General features: G+C 39.6%; 1 protein-coding gene across 1 annotated transcript; it reads left to right on the top strand.

Annotated features, from left to right (window-relative positions):
* Positions 1-14,178: 14,178 nt before the first annotated feature.
* Positions 14,179-20,018, top strand: LOC113574106 (mucin-15). The gene is made up of 4 exons (XM_027004788.3): positions 14,179-14,357; positions 14,430-14,490; positions 17,607-17,777; positions 18,939-20,018. The coding sequence occupies exons 1-4, from the start codon at positions 14,325-14,327 to the stop codon at positions 19,058-19,060; spliced, it is 387 nt and encodes a 128-aa protein (XP_026860589.1). The 5' UTR covers positions 14,179-14,324; the 3' UTR covers positions 19,061-20,018.
* Positions 20,019-20,035: the final 17 nt, after the last annotated feature.

Genomic DNA, 20,035 nt, shown 5'->3' with positions numbered 1-20,035 from the left:
GTGATCTGAGAGCCGTGGTTAAAGGTGGGGGCTGTAGATGGATGTATTGGTCCTAAACCATTTAGTGATTTATAGTCAAGTAACAGCACCTTGAAGTCAATTCTGTAACATGCTGGGATCCACAGGGTGACGTGTTACATTCTTGAGGTTCTAGCGAAAACTATTAGCTGCATTTTAAATCAGCTGATCTTGTTTTAATGTCTATTTAGGAACACCCATAGGAGACAATTACAGTAATCAACCCTGTTAGAAATAAATACTTGGATGAGTTTTTCATGGTCTTGTTTTGACAAAAGGTCTCTAAATTTGTTGATATTTTTGAGATGACAGTATGCTGATAGTAATTGCTTTACCATGACTGCTAAAACTGAGATCAGAGCATAGCAGGAGACCAAGTTTATGAAGCAGTTCTTTTAATTTGAGGGCCCTAGAGTCTAGATACAAAGCAAGTGTACCATTTACTTCTTTATTCTCAAACAAAGCTATCTCTGTTTGATCTTTACTCTGCTGCAGACCTTATAGGCTTCGTATTAACACTGAGTCAGTGGCCTTGGCAGTACCCTACCTCTCCCCAGGTGTTTCCACTTGTGAACTCTGTTCTTTTAATGTTAAATAAACTTTGTTACTTAAAAGTGGTTATTCAGGTTTTCATTTCAATTGAAAATTTCCCAGCAAATGACTGTTTTATGATATTTAACTAAGTGGAGCAAGTTTTATAAGCTATAAGGCCAAGCAGCTCTCTGCCAAGATTGCTGCCAGAGGGCCCTCACAAGAGCTGCCCATCTGTAGGTCCCATCCTGTTCAAGAATGAAGGAGGGCTCTCGATCTCCACCACTGAGCTGTATGGAAAGAATGGCACTTCAAGGATGTTTTGAGAAAAGAGACAGAGAGAGAGAGAGAGAGAGAGAGAGAGAGAGAGAGAGATTCAGAGGAATGTTCTAGAGAATGAAATTGACTCATGGGCAGTGAAGAGTGAAATGACATTGGTATATGAATCTAGCTATTGTGTTGGGTCTACATATGGGGATACAGCACTCATTTAATAATGCTCATAAGCACATTTAAGATGAGAGAAATACTGTTTCTTTGAAACCAGTCAAGGAGAAACTGCACGGCTAACTGTATTTGAGATACCTGGAATTCAGTTTAGACTGAAATACACAGAGATGAAAAAGAATCAGAAACCAGAAGAAGGACCTTAGCTATAAGCAAATGATACTTTAAAAAGGCTCTACAGGTCCTGCTACCTGCAATCTAATAAGAGGGCTATACCGAGCCTGGATAATCAAGTTATTTTTATGTTCCATCTGGGCCACGGCCTTAATTAACTAAATGTTTCAGGATCATCAAATCTCGCGTGATTTCATTCAGCATATCATTTTACCTACGATAGCTAGCTACTCAACTTCTTCATTGGTGAAGAAACAAGGTAAAATAAACTTAAACATTTTCTTAAGATAAACCCCGTATTACAGATTGCGTTAGGCAGATAACCAAGTCTGTCTTACTGCTGCGTTGCATTTGTAAGACTGAGAGGAAAAAAAAAAGTTTTCTAATCCAGACCAGGGACGGCTAGCTAGTTAAATAAATGTTAAGATTTTATATAGTTTTACATTTTTTTAAATATTGTTATTATAATGTATACTATTTTTCAAATGAAAATAAAATCAAACAGACTGTGACTATATTAGCTAACTAGCTAAGCATGTCCTGTCCCAGGATAATCTAGATCAACTAGTGACCATTGCGCTTAGACAAAAACTCAGTTTTGCCAACAGTTTTGCTTATAGGGCTAACTATGATTTTTGATTGGCTAACGAATCACCAGAGACGGCAGAGAGGAGCCTCCTATCCCACCAATGAGAGGAGCTGAGTCTTCCTTTCCATCCAATGAGAGGATCTTAGTCTTCTTTTCAATCTAATGAGAGAAGACTAGTCTTCCTTTCCATCCATTCAGAGGAGCTTAGTCTTCCTTTCTATCCAATGAAAGAATCTGGAGTTTTCCTTTGCATTCAAAGAGAACAGGCAGTGTGATACTCCTTAACCATTCTGAACAAATGCATATGAAATTTAGATTTGTTAAAATCGTTTGTTAAAATCTTTTGAAGTAATTATATTAAAATGTTTAAATGTTTGATGAAATATCTTAATGGCACATCACACAGAGGAAATAAATACCAAAAACATCTTATCAAGAAATAACCATATTTTTTGAGAGACACCTATGTGGCTTTTACATGTGAGCTTATTTTGTTAAACGTCTTTTGGGAAATCCAGCAGTTAAAGTGGAAAAGAATCCCAGAGGTTATAAGGCAAATGAAAGACAGATTTTCTGCACCCAGAAATGGCAACTACGTAATGCATAGCTCAGAAACAACATAGGACAAAAATCAATTGGGTCCTTCTGATCAGAATCAATAGTTTATCATTTTTGTTCATGCATTTCAACCCTAACATCCTAAACAGGTTCAATCAAAATGAAAGAATGGTTAATTGTGTTCCTTCGACTGACACCGACAAACTAACAACAGCAACTGTGTAAGACATGGCCCTATAGATATGAACTTACTATTCACATATAGATATGAACTTACCTTGGCCAACTGTTCACATATAGATATGAACTTACCTTAGCCAACTATTCACATATAGATATGAACTTACCTTAGCCAACTATTCACATATAGATATGAACTTACCTTAGCCAACTATTCACATATAGATATGAACTTACCTTAGCCAACTATTCACATATAGATATGAACTTACCTTAGCCAACTGTTCACATATAGATATGAACTTACCTTAGCCAACTATTCACATATAGATATGAACTTACCTTAGCCAACTGTTCACATATAGATATGAACTTACCTTAGCCAACTGTTCACATATAGATATGAACTTACCTTAGCCAACTGTTCACATATAGATATGAACTTACCTTAGCCAACTGTTCACATATAGATATGAACTTACCTTAGCCAACTGTTCACATATAGATATGAACTTACCTTAGCCAACTGTTCACATATAGATATGAACTTACCTTAGCCAACTGTTCACATATAGATATGAACTTACCTTAGCCAACTGTTCACATATAGATATGAACTTACCTTAGCCAACTGTTCACATATAGATATGAACTTACCTTAGCTATATGGCCTTGGCAGTACCCTACCTCTCCCCAGGTGTTTCCACTTGTGAACTCTGTTCTTTTAATGTTAAATAAACTTTGTTACTTAAAAGTGGTTATTCAGGTTTTCATTTCAATTGAAAATTTCCCAGCAAATGACTGTTTTATGATATTTAACTAAGTGGAGCAAGTTTTATAAGCTATAAGGCCAAGCAGCTCTCTGCCAAGATTGCTGCCAGAGGGCCCTCACAAGAGCTGCCCATCTGTAGGTCCCATCCTGTTCAAGAATGAAGGAGGGCTCTCGATCTCCACCACTGAGCTGTATGGAAAGAATGGCACTTCAAGGATGTTTTGAGAAAAGAGACAGAGAGACAGAGAGAGAGAGAGAGAGAGAGAGAGAGAGAGACAGAGAGACAGAGAGAGAGAGAGAGAGAGAGAGAGAGAGAGAAAGAGAGACAGAGAGAGAGAGAGCAAGAGACCACCAGAGAGATGGAGACTGAGACAGACTTACTGCCAGCACATGTTCATAAGCTACTGTTTCTTATTAAGAGAGTCTCAGGCCAGAAGCAGCAGTGGACAGGAATATGGAAGAGAGGCTGAACCACGGCTTGACAGGCCAGGCTTCATTTTTCCATCCATGGGAACATACGAGGCCTCTTCATTCCCCATTCATCATTCTAAGCTGTGAGAGAGAGAGAGAGAGAGAGAGAGAGAGAGAGAGAGAGAGAGGGAGAGGGAGGGGATGAGAGAGAGGGAGAGAGAGAGAGAGAGAGAGAGAGAGAGAGAGAGAGAGAGAAGGGAAAAAATTAATGGAGGAATAATTTGTTTTACAAGTACAGGCTGTTCTACACACCTGTCAATGTGTTTCCTGTTTGCCGCCAGGAAGCCCAAATTTGACACGAGACATTCTGCAGTTCCAATAAGCTTTAGCCCTCCCATTTTACGATGAAGCAGTAAACCACTGCCACTTTGTATGCAAACAGCATATACTTTCAAATTTGACGCTTTGTGAAGGGGATGCTTTAGTAGAAAGATAAACCAACTGTCAAAGGCAAAGGCATCCGAAGAAGCTGAACCAATACAAATGCAACTTTTTGAGTTTCTGCTGTTAGACTTAAAGTGCTGAACAATGAGCCACGGCCGGGGTGCTTCCACCACTGCTAGCAGCTTAATACTATTGCTTTGTTGCAACAGTATGTCCAGGGAATGGCTTTGTTGAAACGTGTGGCAATTACAACTATGAAACCTTTCACACTGAACATAAATACTGTTGCTACAGCAATGATCTCATCATAACAACAACCAGAAGCAACTGCTGTCAGCAAGATTTATGGTACACGCTGGTTTGATAGTATCCATTTCCAGTACTGCGATGCACTCGAAACATGTGCTGAATATATTATATATGTTGTTCAGGAGAAGCATTTCAGCTCCAAAATGTCCCAGACAAATGGAAGCTTTTGGGGCCAAATCTGCAAAACGATGACCATTAATGAACTTTCCAAATGTCGACTAGACTGCAGTAACTCCCAATGGCCACAAATCCGGGTGGTTAGTCCTTTGCATGGTCTATTTGGATCCAACTGAGCTGGAATTGTATGAACATTTTGAGCAATTTAGAATATTTTTTTAAATAAACTTTTGAAGTCTTTTCACCAGAATGTGTGTGTGGGTGTGGGTGTATGTGTGTGTGAATGTGTGGGCTTGAGAGCTTATATGGTTTTGTCATAATCCTAAACAAATAAGAAATTAAACATGAATAACAAATGAGCATGTCAGATATGGATGGGTACATGGTTTCCATGATTGATAAAGAGTTAAAATGTTTGTGATCTAACTACCTAAACTATCTCTCTTTTTTGTGGTTATGTTTAAGCATTACGTTAAGTTCAGATGCACGCTTGGTATTTTTTAATTACAGTTAGTACATAGGTCAATGGAAATATCCCACAAAGATGGTAAAACAAATGTGTGAGTGTTGTATTTGTGTGTGTGTGTGTGTGTGTGTGTGTGTGTGTGTGCACGCATTCCACCTGAGTTACTGGATTTGGAGCAAAAACAGTTCCCTCATTCTCTATTTAATTAGGAAACCTGTAGTGTCTGAGACAATCAGACAGTTTAGCTGAACAGGGAGAGGATCAGCCTGGAGAATTAATAACCTATGACAACCTCAGCCAAGCTCTCCAAGTGATGGATTCTGGGCAAAGAACACAGCTGGTGGAGTTCTGCAATTAAGTAGAATGCTAGTGAAACAGCTATGCTTAAAAATTAGGTGTTAAAGCGATGCTTTCATTTATAAAAGATAAATTTCTTGGTTTGCATAAACTCACAGATGTATTCTGTCATTGTCGAACAATCTAAAACCAAATGTTAAACAAAAAATGTGTGAAGGAGGAGGAGAGAGTGAGTAAGACTAAGTCAGCACAAATGAATCCTGTGAGAAACTGAGACTGTCATAGATGACAGTGGGAATAGGTTGCTCATGTATGCGAACACAGCTTTAATAATGCAGTTGTGATACAGCCCTCAGTAATACAAACTGAGCAAGAAGTAAAGATGACATAAAGTAAGACAAGGCAAAACAAGTTAATTTCTATAGCAACGTTCATGCTCTGAGGTCATTCAAAGTGTTTTACAGATTAGGAAATACCAATATAATAAAATGAATTTAAATTAGCTTCAAAAGGATGCAAAGAGGAGGAAATTAAAAACAATGGATTTAAAGAGAAGAAATGAAAAATTAAATTAAATTAAATTAGGATAATTAGGTGCCATTACACAATAAAGGTACAGTAGACCTAAGAGAATAGTGTTTTACACTGAGTTGAAAGACTGGTCAAATAAGAAAACATTTAATTCAGATTTAAAAGTGTTGGGGGTCTTCTAATATTCTCTGTCAGCTGGATCTATATGCAGCATAACAGCTAAACACTGCTTGTCTGTGCCTGGTCTTTCCTTGGGCAGGACTACCTGAGAGTTCTGCTTGACTCATATCACTGAAGCATATCAGTGGTCCTACACCATTACAGAATTTATAGACCAATAACAGGACCTTAAAGTCAATTCCATAAGATACTGGTACCTGTGGAAGGATTTAAGAAAGGACCACAGGAACACAGTACTGACACCCTTTGAGGAGGCCAGGTGTGCTAAGCTAAGGTGAGATTTCGCAAAGGGTACAGGGAACCATGGGAAACATAGGAATGTGATTACAAGGGGCAGGTGCAAAAACAGTGTTCAGAAACTGGGCAGGGGATATGGTTGTGTGACAGTGGTAAACCAAATAGCACCAACCAACCAACCATCATGTCTTGAGAATAATATTACTGCCATTGCCTGATGTCAGTGGAAGCATATAAACTCCACAGAAGGGCTTACTGAAATTTTTGTTAAGTCACAATAGAACCATTGGAGGCAGAGAATCCTACTGATCTATGATTTTTATCTTCCAAGTTCAAAGGTCAATCAATTCACGAATAGAGATGCTTAAGGTTGCTTTACTTAAGTTGGACCATTATTTAAATGGTCCTTTTTCCAGACAGGAGCAGTCAAAGTTGGGCAGCAGGTGGCCAAGTGCTATTTTAACGTCGTGTGCTCTAGAGAGGTCTGCACAAAGCATGTGTGTTCAACCGTGCATCGAGCTGCTCTGGTTTTAATCAGTGATCTCTGGCTGGAATGGCTAAGGAGCCAGAGGATGGTGGGGGTGACTGGGAAGAGGCCCTGGCTGCTTTTGTTTACTGCAGTGACACACAAAACCTGTGGCACAGCAGTGACGTCCCAGTCCTTTACTCCCTGCAGCAGGGCATAATCCGTTATGGCTTAAGTATGCAACAGCTGTTTTATATTATTATTCTGAGAACATCGTTTATTTTTCAAACTGGGACATCCTGTGAGAGTGCATACACATACATGGCTGTGTGCATTTATTGTGGCATTCGAAACATCTCAAAACTGTCCACAGCTATCACTGAGAACCATGGGTGTGGAACGAATGCTCCTACATAGTCCTGCATAGCCTGGGAGAAAAAAATCTAAATAATTTTCCCTGAAGTGGTCTAAGCCATGGGTCTGCATACGTGGGCAAATGCATGTTGTGTGCTAGCACGTGCACCCATGTGTTTGCCCGCCCGTGTGTATCTTAAACACTCCCAGCAGCCCTCAGGTGTAAGACACATCCACACAAAGGAGCCGTTGAGAGCACCTTGGTCCAGGGCCACACGGGCTTTTTCTTATTTTAGGCCAAAGAGGAGGATCACAGATGCCTTCCACATGCGGTAAGCGCTGGGAGCTCTGCGGTGCTTGGCTGGGGCCCACCCTGGGCCTGCACTGCCGTGCTAATAGTTGGAGTGTGCTCTGCAGGAATAGCTGCGGTGATGCTCTGACCGCCGGCTACCAGCCAGCGGAGCTGACACCCGCCCAGGCCCCCCCACAGATGTCTACTGCCCATCAATGGCCTCATTGTGCCCTGCACAGTGCCAGCTTTACAGACCCGCTGTAGTCACTGCAGGAAAGTGGGGAGGCTTCTCATGGTGAAAGACCGAAGAGTGGCATGATGGCAGTACAGTACAGAGGCTAGCGGCAATGACGAAGGTGTCAATGTGGTGGGAGAGGCTGACCCAGACTGTTGCTACTATACGTCATGGAAGGAGTGAGAGCCATCTGCTTGTTTCAGATATGTGTGAATGACGTTGCTGAGCCGAGTTCTTGTTTTTCCTTTGAACTTGCTAGGTACGTAGGCCTTGGCAAGATAATGACTTATAATAAGACTCTTCTTATTCTTTATTTGTAGCAGAGAGGGTTGGATGTGTGAGACATTACAAGACATTAATTATGTAATTAGCCTGCATATCCTTTCATTTGAGCAACAATACATCACACTATGCAGTGATACATCTGAAAATGTATTTGAGTGAAACTCTGTGCCACATCCGTTACTCGCTGAATGATTAGTCAATGTCCATTTTCTGTGCTGTGGACCAAAATTCACATCAATCCTTATACGTTCCTTCTGTGAGTCAGAGCCAACACCAGGTGTATAAGTTTTTCACTTGGAGTCTGTGGATGACAGCACTATCCTCTCAACTGAAAGCTGGAATCCCAGCAGTCAGTCCTGTCTTTGAACTATGAGGTCATGGGTTCAAGCTTGGTTGTCAGTATGCTTCTGGGGAAGGCACTTGACCCCAATTTGCAACTCGCACCTGTGACTGGTATCTGTGAGCCCCTTCAGGTCAACATGACATAATAATCTGGGCTTTTCTTGCCAGTGGGTTTGTGTTATGCTCTTAAAATAAGATGTAATTTCTGTTCCTGTAGTAGAGCTGGTCTTCATTTTGGCAAGTTTTCACTCTCTGTGTGTTATTAAGGAAGTGCTTACATGATTTTCCACCAAGGGAAATGGACTGAGACATTTGCTGGATTTAGTCAGAAAATTAAAACCTTTAAGGCATTTTGCTCTTTTTGAGCCCACTGAGAAAGGACATAAGAAATAAGAAAATAAATGCTTTTGTAACATGCATACAAAAGATGAAAGGACTAAGACACCATGAGACCAAATCATGAATTAAATTAAATTTATGACTAGTGAACTATGCTCAGGAGGTTTGTATATGTCATCAGTCAAATTAAGTTGCACTCTTGCACATAATTATCAAAAAGTTAATTCCCAAACCAAACCTCCAAATAAACCAACAGGATAGAAAACGGTAGATCATGGCCATTTTGTTCTGGCATGCCATTCCTTCTCAGTGCATCATTAAAGCTCTGTGAGGTAGTTGTGGTGTTCAGCATTTATAGTGACACACAGGTTATTCATTGTGATAAATGGGTTGTGAATGAAGTAAAGCTGGAAAATATTTCCCTCTAAAATCATTGCAGATTTAGAAAACGAGCAAAATCGTCTGCCATGAGACATTTTTCCACCCACATGTTTTTGTCTGCTTGTGACTAATGAAGTTTGTATGTGTATATGCGTGTTTGATTTTGGAACATCAGTCTTAATTTATGACTGCAGATTGTATTTTGGATCATTTTTCATGCCCCTGAAGACTGATCAAATGATGTTGCTGGTGCGTTTGTGTGTGAGAGAGAGAGGAGAGAGAGAGAGAGAGAGAGTGTTAGAGAGTGCATCTGTGTCTGAGGATGTGCGCGAGTGTATTCTATATGTGATGTCTCTCAGGAACCTTCCAACTCCCTCAGTGGGGAATTCAGCTCAGAACACAATCTGCTAGAAGCAGTGACTGAAGAGCTGAGCCAAATGACCCAGTTTATACATCTGAGTGTACAGCAGTTTGCATGGATGGTAGATTCGATCATCAGATTTCACACTGAAGAATCTTCTGTCTCCACTTCCCTTCATTTCAGCTACTCCACTCCTGATATGCTTTCCCTCTTCTCAAAGGCCAGTCCTTGTTCCTGGCTGGTCTTGCTTCTCCTTCACTGTCTGGAGTCTGGAAGCTCCTTTCTCACCTCCTTCATGTCATGGTCACTTTCAAAATCCCTAGGACTCTCTGGTTCTGTAGGTTTGAGCAGGTATGCGGCTCTTGGCAGGTGAGTCTTGGAATGTACTGGAATGATTCACTGCACACTAGATTTATGACTTCAAGACATGATTTATTAAGATTATTTTAAAATGTATTTAACCTGTGCAAAACTAATACCATTATAAATCATTTCAGTACTCTTTTTAGTCAGTTTGCATGTGCTAGAAATCACGTTTATATACATGTCCAAATAAAATCTATTAATATATAAAATATATTTAAAAATGCATATTTTCTTTTTATTCTCTCTCTTTTACTCATTCTCTTTTTTCAACAATAATTTATTTATTTTTTGCTATCTTTATTTGAAACCCAGAAATATTACACTGCTGTTGTGCAAGACCTCATACACTAAACAAGTCAGGTCCTTTCTTTCACAGTTCATTAGCCAAAGCGACCCTGGTATCGACAGAACCAATCCCCATGAGGCTATGCAGGACAGCAGAGATCTGAAATTGCAGTGTTCTCTCCTATCAAGTGGTGCTTGACAGGAGGGCTTCTCTTACTCCTACATTTTTTCAGAATTTATGTAATATGTGGGTAAATGGAAAACCAGCTGTGTGGATTTAATAAATTTTAAATAAGGCAAGTCTTTCTGTGGTCATGGAGGAGGGAGGCTTGAGGCTAGCCAGAGGTTGAAGCTTGGCAAGCATCTAATGTCCACTATCCATAAAATGCATGTTGTACAAGTCTGAATGACTACCATTCCACCACATCACCTTAATTTAACTGAGAAATTGTCACACCCTTTCAAATGTTTATTACCTAATAAATGTATGTATGTATGTATATATGTGTGTGTGTGTGTGTGTAACCTAGTCGGCCCGAGTGCCGCAGGGCACGGAGGACGACTGTGAATGACATTTATTAACATAAAACATAGACAACAACGGTGGCATGACTACACATTTAACATTAAACGAAGAACACATACACATTAATAAGTGACTACACAAATCAACGTTACGACTACAGCGATGTTCACAGAGATCGATATTAACACATAAGTAGCAACAATGACCAACAGGGTTGCATACACTGACAGGGGTTTTATAGACAGACAAACATGTAACATTAAAACCTGTGCAGGTGTGACCCATCCCAGGGGGGCGTGGTTACAAATTATACAAATATGAATCCCCCTGCATGTTTTATTCCTACATATATAAATACATATTCCATATACCATATTCCCCACTCATCCTCCTCCGGGCAGTCTCTTTTTCCTTCAAGCTTGGGGTCCTCTACCAGAGGCCTGGGAGCCTGGGAGCTTGAGAGTCCTGTGTAGTGCCCTAGCTGTTCCCAAGACTGCACTCTTTTGGACAGAGATATCAGATGTTGTTCCTTGGATTTGCTGGAGCCACTGTCCCTGTGGAACCACTGTTGCCTTGACGTTCCACATCTTTTCCAGCTCTTCATATGAGCCACTTCCACTGTTTGCTGGTGGTACATAGCATGCAGGGGTTTATCCTCCCATGATGGTTTCTGTTCCTTCTCATTTCCATCCAACTCAGGTTTCTGCTGTCTGAAGTACTCATTAAGCACTTCATCACTTGGGGCCATCTTCCTGGAATACACCTGGATCTTGGATGTTTCATCCTGGATAGTGGCATTCATGCTCACTAGTCCTCGGCCCCCTCCCCCTGCTTAGTGTATAGTCTCAGAGTGCTGGATTTGGGATGAACCCCTCCATGCATTGTGAAGTGTTTCCTTGTCTTGATGTCAGTGGTTTCTATCTCCTCCTTTGGCATGCTGATTATCCCAGTGAGGTATCTGATGACTGGTAGAAGGTAAGTGCTGATAGCTTGAATTTTGCACTTCTCATTCAGCTGACTTCTCAGGACTCACTCTTTGTAGGTATTTGGCTGTAGCTGCTTTCCTTGTGGCCTCTTCATGATTCCCATTTGCCTCTGGGATTCCAAGGCACTTGTAGCTGCCCTCAACATCTGCTCTGTTACCTTCTGGTAGTACAGTCCCCTCAATTCTAGCTAACTTTCCTCTCTTTGTAACCACCCAAACACACTTATCCAGTCCAAAGGACACTTTGATGTCACTGCTGTATATCCTGTTGAAATGGATTAATGAGACAATGTCGCATTCATACATACAGCTTGATGCCATCCATGTAGAGGAGGTGGCTGATGGTTGCTCCATTCCAGAGCCTGTATCTGTAGCCACTCTTCTTGATTATTTCACTGCCTGGGTTCGGACTTATGCAGAACAGCAGCAGGTACAGGGCCGCTCCTTGATAAATTCCGCACTTGATGGTGACTTGTGCTGTTGGCCTGAAGTTGGCTGCTAGATTTGCCTTCCACAGCCCCATTGAGTTCTTGATAAAGGCTCTTTATATCTGAAGCAACATGCTTAATTATTAAATACATTTTGTATGTAAAAACAATTCTGCAAACCTACAGGTGCCAGAACTGGGGTTTTATAGGTGAGTTTATGGGTGAATTGTTTGGGCCACAATTCCAGAATAACACCAATGTATAGTGTCATCTGCAGCCAAGGCTCAAATAAAACCAGAATTGATCTGGCTCTCTGGATGGAAACAACCAAAGTTAGAAGGACATATGTGTAATAAATAGCTTGAGACTAAAAAAGAAGAAAGATCACCAGGCATTCCCACACTGAACATTTTAGCATAATTTTGAATTTTTCTACCCCAAACCTTTTCACTTTTCCATACATTTATAATAACGTATACTCACAAACATGAATAAAATATCAAATATATACTCACTGATTACTGTTTCAGGAAGATTGATGACCCAAGCACATATTTCCTAATAGCTTTGCTGCTCTATTCAGTCAACTTTATTTCAATCACATTCACTAAACCACTTAGTTTTTAGTTCTACATTTTCATCCCTGGTTAATCACCAGGCCAAGGGCATGTTTTTGCTTTGCTTTTCTCAAGGTCAATTTAATTTCTCAGGTCAATTTCATTTTATTAATATTAACAGTGTAATTGTGCAGAAAACTCATAAATTGTTGTAAGGAAAGTCTTGGTAAGTAGTCGTTAAATGGTCAAGAAAGTAAAAACAGTTAACGCTCAGCCATCGAAATGCAAATGTTCAATTAAAATCAGCCATAGTACTCCAACCTCTATTATAACATTGTCCAGGGCTTTTATAGGTTCCTATGCTGCTGCTGGACTGACTGACAGTTTCATCGGGCCTACTAGATCCAGATGCTCATTACCATTTTCTGTAGTATGTAATCACTTGTATAATCTGCTGAATTTAGGCCAAAATACAAGAAGAAATGGCAATTCAGGATGTGGTGTTGCACACAAAGAGCAAGATGAGAGTGAATATATTAAAGTACAGAGTCTAATTTAAAGTCCAAAAATATCAAGAACAGGAGGGAAAGGGAAAAAAAAAGCAAAGCCAAGGCACTAGCAAAACACACAGACAAGCAGCAACCTCAGCAGACAGCTGCAGCAGCTCAAACGCAAAATACTTGAGCCGGCGACCTGTAGGACTTAAATAAGGCGAGAGTGAAATGAGGAGCAGGTGCAGGTGATTACTAATGAACGGGTGATTGGGAATGGAGTAGTCGTTGTGAAGTGTGATTGGTGGGTCTTCGGCTGACCGACCACCGGGGCATGGCACAGGAGAAACCTGACCTGTTCTTTACAGATTTCTAGGCAGTTTAAACTTTTGAATAAATACTTCTTCTATCTTGGATAAATGTTTTATACTGGGTCTCATAAGTCAAAATAACAAAAGATACATTTTTAAAAATGCTGCTTTTGTTGACTGCCTCTATATATGTAGCCCAATTCACTAATTCACAGTATTGTTGACCCTTTTTATTACACGTATGATGGCAGTGGATCATTATAAATTCATTAATCCGTACGTCTAGACGGCCTTTTATACTGCCTTAGCTCCTTTTCCGTTTTTCTTTTTCTCTGTAACAAAATTTTCAACAATAAACACTGCCCTCTGCTGTTTAGGCCTTGGATTAGTAGATATTACATAGTTACCTCGTCAGCTATTTGCATGAATATATTACGCTTTTTCTTCTGTTTATTCTATAGTGCGCATGATCGTATTCACATTATGGATTAAAAGCTTTTAAAAATAAGACTCTTATCAGATGATTTACACACACACACACACACATACACACCCCACTACCACCGCCACTAATATATTCATAATCACTCTACATGGGGTATGACATATTATTCAACAAAAAAAAAAAATGAAAACATGATGTAATGGTAAGAGTGATACTCCTCTCCCTCCAGACAGAAGTTAATTTAAGATGAGGGTTATCCCGGCGGACTTGTGACGCATGCCGTCATTAGCTATGTAAAAAAAAAAAGCTCTGTCTTTTGTAATCAGATATAGAGAATAGATATGAGCAGAAAGAAATTGGATCGGTGTTGCTCCGTGTTACCTCGGAGACAGCGCATGGTTGGCATGCCTGACAAACCTGTTAGGCAGGTGCTGCTCCTATTGGGAAATTGTCACATGTACCACAGTTTTGTAAAAATATTGCGCAGAGTCAAGGGCGGCTAGTAGAACACACCTGTGAGTAACGTGCTGGCGAATGCTGAAGCAGAAATGAAGACTTGCGATAAACAAGTGCTTCTCGTTGCATCGACGTGACGTCTCATGTGACGTTAGGCGATGCAGAAGCGCGGTCAACTGGTGCAAATTCAGGTACGTTCAGTTTTTGTATAAGCTCAGGTGTGACAGGGACCGCCCCTCACTTTCATTTTGTTTCTTGAACAGAGAACAGTAGGCGATTTTCTGTATTCACCTGTTCCGATTGCCACAGCCTTGACAGATACAGGTAGGATAACATTCTTTAATGTTAATTCATTATTTTATTTGTTTTCTGACAATTATTGATTTGGGTCAGTTTTTTAAACAAATAATTAATTAAATAAAACAAATCGAAATGTAGGTGTTGCAATTCACTGAAATAGCTATAATTCCCTAACTTAGCAATGACCCCAGCTTGGATCCATTCAACATACTGTTAGTGGTAGTGAGAAACTTAAAAAATCTGGCTGATTTATTTAAAATGTATCACATTTATTTTAAATTTATCACAGAATTATTGCTAGCTTTGTGTATGTGTTGGCATTTGAGTGTGTGTGTACGTGTGTGTGTGTGTGTGTGTGTGTGTGTGTGTGTGTGTGTGTGTGTGTGCGAATGCATGTGTGTGCGAGAAAGCGAGAGAGAGAATGAGAGAGAGAGAGAGAGAGAGAGAGAGAGAGAGAGAGAGAGAGAGAGAGAGAGAGAGAGAGAGGGAGGGAGGGAGGGAGGCCAAGGGGCAAAAGAAAATAGTTTGTTCTTTTGTCACTAAAACCTGAATCACAAGAATTTGAACCTTGTGATGCTGTGACAAATAGTTTCCATATATTCAAACAAACATATATTTTAACCTTTTTAATACTACCCTTTATCAGGCAAAACATTATATAATGTTTTTCTAACTAAAACAACCATTCTTTGTAACTACTATTAGAAAAGATATAACTGAAATTGATTGTAACACCAGTTTGGAATTCTATGTATATTATATTTTATGTATATTATATTTACAGTTTTGGTAATCTCCACTGTATAGCATTCACTTGGGTGTTATGTTAACCTCAAGTTCAGAGAGGCAGTGCATAGATTCACTTCACTGAATACACAACAATAGAATTGGAGAGATTATGAGAATCTTGGGTGTGTCGTTGAAGCGATGTATTGTGGGTGATTATGAAATGCAAAGGATTCTATTATAGATGCACTTTGTTGACCTAGTATCTTCCTGTGATGACTCATTAAATACAGCAGCCTACTGTGTCCCACGAGGTATTTGGCATAATCTTTGTGACTGTGGGTTTTCTTCTCTCCTGACAAGATTATAACCATTTTCAAAATAAAATTAATGTTAAACCATTAAATGTTAAACCATAAAATGAACAACAAACAAATAACAAACAAACCAACAAATGAATAAATAAATCAGGGTTAAACTGTATTAAAGCTCATTTTTAAGTAAAGGTCTTAAAACAATTACAACAAACAAAATTTCACATGGCTCCGATATAGACAGTTTTTTTTTTTCTCTTAGACAGGGAAAGAAAGCAGAAATGAAGCTGGGTTTAGGCTTTGCCTTTGCTATACTACTGACACTTCACAGCCTCCAGCTAGTGTCTGCTCAAATACCGAACAGCTGGAAGAGAATTCTGGCCACAAACTCACCTGAGGAAATGTTCAGTGGGGATGATGAATACCCAAACTCAAACCAGACTTTGGAGGAGAGCAGGCAGGATTTACTTTTGACTACCCCAACCTCACTCAATTCCAGTAGTGAGCTTTTAGAAATGCCAGACAACACCAACAAAACCTTGATCCAGGAAGACATCCCTGTTGTTCCCACACCACATCTGATTTCTTTGATGACCAATGAAATGAGTGTGAATCACACAAACACAATGCAGCCTGGAAGCTTGCCCTCCAACAATACAGCCAATGACACTTTTGAGGCCACTCAAAACCCAACATCTACAGGGGACAAAGGAAGCATGGCACCTGTGACAAACACTACAATAACTCCATTTGAAGGTACAGCTAATGGGACCTCTTCAAGAATGACCACCATGTCACCGACAACTAATATGACAACTGGCAAGTTACCAGAAACTGTAAGACCTGAGACTACAGCTATGTATTCCACAAACTCAAATAGAACTTGGGGATCGTTTGATGTAAAAGGAGGAACAGATAGAGGTGAGAAACACTGCTCGATTTTTTTGTCCATACCTTCTCAAAAAGAATTGACATTGTTGAGATTTTCTTCAGTTAGGGGCCCATATTTATCAAACCTCTGAGTACTTACCTTGGCAATATCTCAGTAAACTTAACAAGGTCAGGTCTTGTACTCTGGAAGCTTAATGAGCACAATTACATGGGTGTGAAAAATATGATCCTAGAATAGCACTCTTACTTGAAGAGCCTTCAGAGTTGTGGTCCTAAGATTTTGTTTCTTATCTTTGAACCCTAAGAGTCAGACTAAACTCACATACTATATAAAGACATCCCAGTTTTGATTCATGGTGCTGAGTATGGAATTAGTACAATTTTAAATTGAATCAGGGAGATGTAAAAAAAAAAAAAAAGGCCATTTAGCACTGATAACAACATTTTCAATAGAAATTTTATAGAAGGCATGAGTCATCACGAGCAGCATAATTTTTAAGCAGTGAGACATCATGGGTGTCCATAGCCAAAGAACAGATCTTCTTATTTCCACCCCCAAGCTGTCCCACATTTTTAGTGTCTCATTTCAGCTATAAAGCTCCCACTGGCTCTGTGCATAGGATTGAGTTTCAGGGCTGGGCTGTCCCCTGTGCTGGACCGAGCTCTCTGATTACTGACACCTAACCTTACAGGACAATGAGGGCTGTGTTCTTTCAGCTGGTCTGTGAGGGTGTGTGTTCCTAGGTCAGGAGCAGACCTGTGCAGGGCTACCTTACCGCTAGGCTAATGCTGTCATTGTCATTCTCAGAAAGTACCAAGGTGTTTCCTGAAATCAGTGTTTCTTAAACCTGTATAGATACGCATAGTTATAGGCAAATATTTTGGCAATCCAGTGAAAATGTATTTGGGAAACAATGGGTTAAGTGTTGAAAATGGTTTTGAGAGTGCTGGACGCTGCTAAACTAGCAGGAAAAGGAAATCTTTGTGTTGGGAAACTCTTCTAGAACTCAATAGATCTATCTATATCTATATATCTAACCTTGCTATAAGTGTTAGATTTAATGTCTGTATACTTTAACAGAGGAAAGTGTTTCTTCTTTGCATTTTGTGCCATTTCTGTTGTGAACATGTTGGCTTTAGATCCTACATTAATATGGAAAAATGACTCTGCCTCACCAGATTATCTGATGATCTACAATCTTTTTGCAGGTGTTTCTTCAGACATTCAGAAAAACACCAACAATCATGCATGGGGAGCCATCTTGGGTATTGGCATTGCAGTGGGAATCACTGCCCTGGCGGTCTATGTCATCACCAAATGGAGGAACCACAGGGACTTCTCACATAGGAAACTAGTCGAAGATACCCGATGTGATCCAGGTAAAAGCAAACCATTTATCATTCTCATCTTCATTATTATCACGCTATTAGATAATTGCCATATTCTCCAGTCCAAACACAATTCCAATGTTCTTGCCACAGATTCTGTTCACTGTAAAGACTTTAGGATGTCCTTGTGTGGTTGTATGACGGTAAAAAGAGAGAAAGTAATCAGGACAGAGGAGCTGAACTAAAATCCATTGATCTCCGCAAAGTAAGACAGGCCCTAAAAAAATCCATCTTAATGAGAAGAATGAGATCAAAGCTATCAGGACATATGTCTTTCCCAGTCATGATATTTACACCCACCTGGCATAATGAGCTGTCCAAGGGAGGAAGTGGAAGATGGCATTGTGAAACCCCGAAACTTCTCGCAGTGGAGCAACCCTGACCAATCCACATTCAGACACTGTAAGAAGTGAATGAAAGCAAGGCCTTGAAAGTATCATGACCACTGCAATGAGTGGGGGTGGCCCTTATTAGACAATATGTGCAAATCAAGCAAAGAAAGCCCTGAGACAATTCATCATTTAGTAGCAGACAGCAAGAACATTCAATATGAAGCATGATCAGGTGGCAGAGATAGGGACATCTGCAAGGAATATGAGTTAAACATTCTTAAGTAACAGAGAATGGTGGTAAACAACAGAACTAAGATTCTGTGGAACTTCTGTGAAAGAAGGGTGATCCAAACATACACAGTGAGATACAGCGGAAAACATCAGTGGCAATAGATATAGCTACCCAAAGGGGGTGCAACATCAAAAAGAAGTAATACAAGAAGTTGGAGACGTATCAGGCACTGAAAGAGAAACAGAAAGGGATGCAGAAGGTGGTGGATAATTCAGGTGTTGTCAAAGAGCATTTGGGGCAGTGACCCATAAACTGAAAGAATGGCTACAACAGCTCCCAGGACTGACATTGACAACATTGACATCATTGTCGGTGCAGAAACATGCAGTTCTCAGAAAACACTGTGCCATACCCTTAAATTATTGTTTTAAACATTAGCCTGTATCTATTACTGTAAACATTCATAACACTTTGTCAACTTTAGGTCACGCTCTGTTTCAGCAGTGATGGCAACTAACAACATAGTAGTGATAGGGCTACATGCATTACCTATTGGCTCTAATATATGTTTGTGCTTCGTATTTATAGTTCTCAGATTGGACAACAGTGAGCCTCTCGACTTAAAATTTGATGGCTGTGCTTACTACAATCCTGGGCTACAAGGGGATAACATCCAAATGACTAACTTCCCACAAGGACACTATAAATGAAGAACAGTCCTTGGGGCCAAAATACTGATAGCAAATACTGGGAGCACCGCTTCTGTAAAATGATAAGGCCCCTTACCTAGAAATCAGTAAATGCCAAATGAACTTTAAATTAACCTCTTACTCATAAGTAAGGGATTAAAACTTTTCCTTTTCTGTTGTTTCCTTTAAATGTTTTATTCCTCTAGACAAAGTCCTTTTCCTCATGGATGTTTCTGAATATTGAAGAATGTTATACTATTATACTCCATAAATGTTTTGTTTTATAGGATTTGTTTTATAGGAATTATGTGTCTTTGAAATTGTTATGTAGGCATTACTTGTTACATTTTTTGTTAAGGCAGTAAATATTAAGCAATTAAAATAATAATTAGAATTATAATAACAAATTAAAATAAATTAGTCAAACATTCCTATATATATGGGCATTCTTTGGAACAACCAGATTTTCATCAAATTTTCATTTTATAAGGTGGTAAGATTTTAAGGGTGTAATGGGTAAGACTGTTACATATTTAATACTAAATTCCATTTTTATGGTAAGACTGCTTTTACCTGCCAGAACACAATAAAATCTGCATTGAGGCTTCATTCTTAGGCATTTTGTTAAACATTTTCTTCCATTCATTATCAATAAAGCCTGAGAACTGGGAACTGAAGAGCCTCATATGTCTGTAGCTGCAATCATTTTTTTGGTAATGTAGATTACAAATGGAGGATTGTAGTACAATGTGCAAGAACTGTGTTTATCTTCTGTTTTCATGCAGTGTTTTAGATCTTCCAGAAGTCATCCAGTGAGCGAATGACTTGCCATGGTAAAACAGCTGTCTACTAGGAAAAACCCTAACTACTGCACCATTAAGTGCATACTGCAGACTATATGCCTGCTATCAAAATGGATTTATGCAATGCTAAAATATAACTGAGAAATAATATAAGAATAAAAGTCTTTTTAAAGCGTGTCAGCATTTTTATTCA

Source organism: Electrophorus electricus, chromosome 23 (genome assembly GCF_041902795.1).
Source record: "Electrophorus electricus isolate QZ-2024a chromosome 23, ASM4190279v1, whole genome shotgun sequence".
Classification (NCBI taxonomy): domain Eukaryota; kingdom Metazoa; phylum Chordata; class Actinopteri; order Gymnotiformes; family Gymnotidae; genus Electrophorus; species Electrophorus electricus.
This window is presented reverse-complemented; position numbering and strand designations above follow the sequence as displayed.